Genomic DNA, 6,179 nt, shown 5'->3' on the forward strand with positions numbered 1-6,179 from the left:
GGTGCTCCCAGTGCCGGAAGAAAGTTCTGGAAGAGAGCTGCTAACAAAAGGGCCTCCAAGTTTGGATTTCCCAGGCATGGCCTCCCCGGGCTGGGCCAAAGCAGGAGTAAAAGAATTGAGGCCAGACGCCCAGCTTGGAGAGGCCCCTCGGCCTGAGAATCCCAGGGCCCTGCCCACAGTACGGAGCTTGCAAGAGGTCAGGGGGCCCCAGTGTGTTGTGAGGAGTGAAATGGGGGAGCAAACCCAGGGGTAGGGACGGGCTGTGGTTTGGAGACACTCAGGTGGCACCGCCCCAAGTCGTGATTACTTCCCGGAGGTCCTGCTGTGCCGGATGGGGGCCCGTGGTAGAGTCCGTGGGTTTTCCTGTTTGTGGGGAGATCGAGGGTGAGATTGTCTAGGGAAGCTGGGAGGAGGTCTGACTGTTTGCGGGTCTCTGATTTATGCAAAAGGTTTATCCGGGTTTTGTTTTGTTTTCTTTAGGAATAACTTATAGAGAAGTGTGTTGTCTTAGTAAGCGTACACTTCAGTACCTGTATGTGCACGTGTGTGAGTGTGGTATGAGACACCACCCCAGGCCACGTATATCCCTGACCCCCCGGGAGGCTCCGTCTCCCTTGATTCCCTCCCAGAGGCAGCTGCGTCTCGGGCCCCTGTCCCTGCAGATGAGCCTCTCCGACTTCGCGTCTTACGTCAGTTAACCCGCACAGCCCCTGCTGTTCCGTGTCCCTCGTTTCTTCTGTGTCGCGTCTGTCACGTCCACCCGATCACTGGCTGTCGCTGCCACTTCCTTTTCACGGCTGCACAGTATTCCATTTTGTGGCTCTAGCACCTGTTAGGTGTCAGGTCTCTTGTTGGTCAGCATTTGGGTTGCTTCCGATGCTTGACTCTTACTGCAGTGTTAGGCTGCGGTGAACAGCTGTGGGGGGGCGGCGGGGACACAGGCCCTCCTTTCTGCCAGGGGAAGGAGAAGGGTTGCCGGCTCGAAGGGTTTGCACACTGCATAGCAGTCTGGAACTTGTGACGGGGATCCTGGGCTCTAGCAGAGGGACCCCGGGCCTGCAAGGGGGTGGCCAGGACAAAGCGTGGCATTTACATCCACCCCTCATTCAGGGGACGCTCTGTATATCGGTGCTCTGCTAAGTGAGTCTGAAGGAAAGGGTCCGCTGTCGTAAGCAGTTCGAGAAAGTCTGTGGACACTACTCGGTGCTTCCCAGGCTTGAACGGGATACAGCCCCGCCGGTCATCTCTTGGCGCACTTCTGATTCACTGGGGCCAGAGTGGAGCTGGAGATGGTGCATTCTGCATCTCAGAAGAGGTCAGTGCTGCAGTGTTGGTGAACTCCACTTTGAACAGCAAGGCTCTGAACCTCTGTATTTTCTTGGGGTCCAAAATCACTGCAGATGGTGACTGTAGCCATGAAATTAAAAGACGCTTGCTCCTTTGAAGAAAAGCTATGACCAAGCTAGAAAGCATATTAAAAAGCAGAGACGTTACTTCGCCAACAAAGGTCCATCTAGTCAAAGCTATAGTTTTTCCAGTGGTCATGTATGAATGTGACAGTTGGACTATAAAGAAAGCTGAGCACCGAAGAACCGATGCTTTTGAACTGTGGTGTTGGAAAAGACTCCTGAGAGTCCCTTGGACAGCAAGGAGATCCAATCAGTCCATCCTAAAGGAGATCAGTCCTAAATATTCATTGGAAGGGCTGATGCTGAAGCTGAAACTCCAGTCCTTTGGCCACTGATGTGAAGAACTGACTCATTGAATAGACCCTGATGCTGGGAAAGATTGAAGGTAGGAGAAGGGGACAGCAGAGGATGAGATGGTGGGATGGCATCAGCGACTCATTGGACATGAGTTTGAGCAAACTCCAAGAGTTGGTGATGGACAGGGAGGCCTGGCATGCTGCAGTTCATGGGGTCACAAAAAGTTGGACATGACTGAGCGACTGAACTGAGCTGAAACCCGTATCCGTCCTTGACCTTCTTCCCCATGGCCCGGGGCCACAGGGCCTCCAGTGAGCAAGCGGCTTGCCTGGGAGCTTGTGCTGGGGGCCAGCAGTGTCAGTTGCCAGTTGCATCCAGTTCTTCTGCCACCCTGTGGACTGTAGTCCGCCAGGCTCTTCTGTCCTTGGAATTCTCCAGGCAAGAATACTAGAGTGTGTAGACATTTCCTCCTCTGGGGGATCTTCCTGACCCTGAGATCGAGCCCCGGTCTCAGCACTGCAGGCGGGTTCTTTACACTCTGAGCCACCAGGGGCCCGGCAGGGGCGGCTCCTTCCCACAGTCTCCCGAGGCCAGCCTCCCGGCTCTGTGCATGGGACAAGCCTAATGGTCCAGGCTCAGGGGCCCCCGCCCCTGCCACCCCAGGAGGACTTCTGCAGGGGGATGCATGTGTTCAGGTCCACTGGGCCTTCCCAACTGCCTGGAGGAGGAGGGCTCGCCCTCCACGCCGCTGAGTCGGGAGGGTGGCAGGGCAGGTTCCTGGCAGTGTCTGTGATGCATTTACGCCAGGTGGAGGTGAGAACCACGCTTTGTCACAGCCACGTGTCCCACACCCAGGTGGGCCATCTCCCCTGTCCACTTCTGGGCTGTCCCCATCACTTTGGCCATTTGTCCGTGATGCTCGGGAGCCTGTCGGTCCAGGTGACCAGCAGAGCAGGTGCCCCTTCTCCCTTTTGAGGCTCCGCCCCTTCCTGCCAAGATGACCTCAGACTGCAGGCCTCAGCCTCCAGGTGTACGCACGCTCCAGCCTGAGACCTGTCTCCTCCTCAGACCGGAAGGATCCCAGTGTCTCCCCCAGTCTGCCCATCTCCTCACCGCGACAGCCCAGACTGGAGCGCTGGAGATTCCCAGCTGGGAGCGACTCGGTGGCATGTGTGCAGCAGGATGAGGCCGTCGGCTCAGGAACCTGACTTAGAGCCAGGTCCAACCCTGGGGCCATCTGGTGTCCATCTGGCTGAGTCAGGAGACTGGAGGGCAAGGAGTAGGGGGCTCCTGGCCGACAGCAGCCCCCTTTGTAGGACCCTGTGGTGTTCGGCGGGCCTGAGACGGCGTCTTCTGTTCAGGATTCTGGGCTTGGCTGCCACCCTTGGCATCTGGGGGTCGCTGTCCCTTTCGGGGTGCGGTAGAAGGGACCTCCGCAGGCACATCTCCTGACATCTCCCACTCCCCCCGCATGGAGTTAGCCTCTGGTTGGGAAGGGACCCCAACTCCTAAAGCGAGGCTCAGAGGGGGCATATGCCAGGACGTCTGCCCCAGGCCCCCGCTCAGCTTCTGAGACACCCCGCCCAAGCCCCTGCCTCCTCGGGAGGCCTCGGATGCTCCGGTGTGTGGACGTCTTTCTCCTTGTCTCCCTCGGTCATACCAAGCATCGCCCCCAGACCTCAGGGTCTGGGGACAATTCCTTCTTGTCTCTTGAGTGACTCAGAGCACCCATTAGGCAGGGTCTGGTCCTTACCTTCATCCAGGTATGCATGCCCCAGATGGGGGGCCAGCCTCGAGCCACGCCTCCTGCCTCCTCTTGTCTGGGGTCCTCTGCCCCCTCCCACACCTGAGCTCCATCTCCCCCCAACTCCTGGTGCCCGAGGGCAGGGCGCTTTATACAGAGTGGGAGCGTCAGTCCTGGGAGGAGGGCGTCGGACGTACAGCTCAGTCGCGGTTTCCGCAGCCCCGCTGAGCTCGGGGCCCTTCCCCGCACCCCCCGGGACCCAGCGCTGACGCCCGGCCTCGCCCTCCTCAGTCGCTGCTGTTCCTGGGGCTGGTGGCTGCCGTCGGCCTGGGCCTGAACCTCGTCCTCCTCGCGGCCTACCTGGTCTGCGTGTGTTGCTGCCGGCAGGACGACGCGGCGCAGACCAAGCGCCCCCGCTCCTGCTGCGTCACCTGGACGGCCGTGGTGGCTGCGCTCATCTGCTGGTGAGTGTCCGTCTGCGCTGGGCCGGGCGGGGGCACGGAGGTGGGAGGTGGACACAGCAGACGAAAAGTGGCCCTGACCATCTGGGTCTCGCCCCTGGTCAGCCCCTTGACCAGGACACCCCTTCCTCACCTTCCACCTCCAGCCCCACCCCATCATAACAGACCCCAGGTGGCTCATCAGCTGTCTGCCCACGTGGTCGTGCCTGAGCTCCGGGAACCTGGGTGGGAGAGCCTGTCTCTGGGGTGCATGCTGTCCGCTTTCTCGCCAAGCGGTGGGAATCAGATATCCCGGGTGGTTATGGGAAGCTCCCTAGCATCCCAGGCCGCCACCCCTGGTGTGAGCCTCTCCAGCCCAGCAGGGAGCTCCCTGGGCAGTTGACCGGTGGCAACTCCGCTCTCTGCATCCCATCCCCTCCCAGCTGCCGCCCTGGATCTGCAATCAGAGTCTGACTCCAGCCCAGATCAGTTCCACCTTCTACAAGATCAATAGCTCTTAGCACCCTCAGCCAGGTCTTCTCTGCTCCAATAGTGAGAGTCTCTAACTTTGTGTCAGAGTCAAGCTACTGCTCAAGAAGTGACCTCACACACACGGGCCTTGTTTTCTCATGAGTTGTATTTTTCGTGTTTTCTTTCTTTTTTTAAAAAAAATTTTCATTTATTTATTTGGCTCCACTAGGTTTTAGCTGAGGCATGTGGGGTCTAGTTCCCTGACCAGGGATCGAACCTGGGCCTCCTGCACTGGGAGCACGGAGTCCTAGCTACTGGACCACCAGGGAAGTCCCAGGAGTTGTTTTTCCTTGTTTTTGTATCTACAGAGATTTTCCCCAAAGCCTCAGGCCCACCTGAAGCACTCTGGGGGATGGTCCTGCTGGATTTGACCCACTGTCTCCGGACGGGGGAGGCAGACAGGGTCCAGTGAGCCTGGGCCATGAGGATGCCTGGGGGCTCGTCCCCGGCAGCTCACAGCCCCCCAGGGCTGTCTTCTCTCCGTTAGATCACGGCCACCGTCTGTCCTGCCCGCAGTGTGGGGCTGCAGGGCGGAGGGATCTGGGGTGAGTGCAGTGGAAGTCAACAGTCTCTGGAGATCAGAGCCAGGTCGGAGTGAGTTGAGGGAGAAAGGCAGGGAAGCGAGTCAACAAGAGCAGGACGAGGAAGGATCCAGAGTGAGGCTGGGGGGATGAGGAGGGAGCGGTCTCGAGCTCTGACGCCGGGCTAGTGCCGTTAAGGGGGTTCAAAGCTGGGTGAACAGTTCTGGGTGAATGCAAAGAGTATCGATTTACGCGCTGGTTCACCAAAGTATAGCACGGGTGCATGCGTGTGTCAGACCCACGAAGCAGATGGGAACCGTGTTTCAAAGTGCACATTGCAGACCACACTGATAACAATGGGTGCAGCGTGGACCGCCCCCCTTCCCCTCCAGGTGATTGTGCCCTGCGGGCCGTGGACCATTTCCTGAGACACTGAATTAGCAGCCAAGGGCTCCCTGGAAGGAGGATTCCATAACAGCCTCCCAGGGGGTTCCTTCGCAGGTCCTGTCTCTTTCAAAGAAAAAGGATAAGTGTAAACACATGTAGCTTCACCCCCACCCCCGAAACCAGTGTTGCGGATGAAAACTCAAGGAGGCTGTTCGATGACTCTTCGGAGGACCCCCAGTGGTGTGAGTCAGATAAAATACAATCAGTGACAGAAGCAAGATTCGAGATGATTTGCTCAGGCTGGAATGTTGGACCAAAACCAACCAGATGAAATTTCACGGAGATGGATTTAGAGTTCTGCTTTTGGTTAAAACAAAATAAAAGTCAGTACAGCACTAGAGGAAGGAGGAGCACCTGGGCTTCGCAGCGGTCCTTGGGGAGAAATCCAGGGGTGTTTGTGGACCACAGGGTCAGTGGCAGGGAGGCAGGCCCCTGGGGCATTAGCCCCAAGCTCGGAGCTGGAGGGACCGCCTGGGCTTGGGAGCGCCACTCAGAGCACTAACCGACCAGATGAGTTGAACCAGATGTCGACCAGGGTCTGGAGGACACGCTTGACTGGAAGAGTGATGAGGAGGGTGATCCAGAGCCCCATTCAGATGTCCAGCAGGTCATCTTGCAGAATTGGAGGCTTGTTCCAGGCTGACCCCGAGGACAGCCAGAAATCAGTGGGTGTGTGGTTTTAAGAAGGGACTTTCTGGATCCCTGGTGCTCCAGTAGTAAAGAATCCACCTGCCAATGCAGGAGACGTGGGTTCCATCCCTGATCCGGGGAGATCCCACCTGCTGCAGGC

General features: G+C 58.1%; 1 protein-coding gene across 1 annotated transcript in view; it reads left to right on the forward strand.

The window, feature by feature from the left end:
- TTYH2 (tweety family member 2) overlaps positions 1–6,179 on the forward strand; it is a 36,638-nt gene that overhangs the window by 5,041 nt on the left and 25,418 nt on the right. Inside the window, exon 2 of the mRNA XM_010856098.1 lies at positions 3,742–3,914. Coding sequence (XP_010854400.1) covers positions 3,742–3,914 — 173 coding nt within the window. The remainder of the gene's footprint in view (positions 1–3,741; positions 3,915–6,179) is intronic.

Source organism: Bison bison, unplaced genomic scaffold (assembly GCF_000754665.1).
Source record: "Bison bison bison isolate TAMUID 2011002044 unplaced genomic scaffold, Bison_UMD1.0 scf7180017864371, whole genome shotgun sequence".
Lineage (NCBI taxonomy): Eukaryota > Metazoa > Chordata > Mammalia > Artiodactyla > Bovidae > Bison > Bison bison.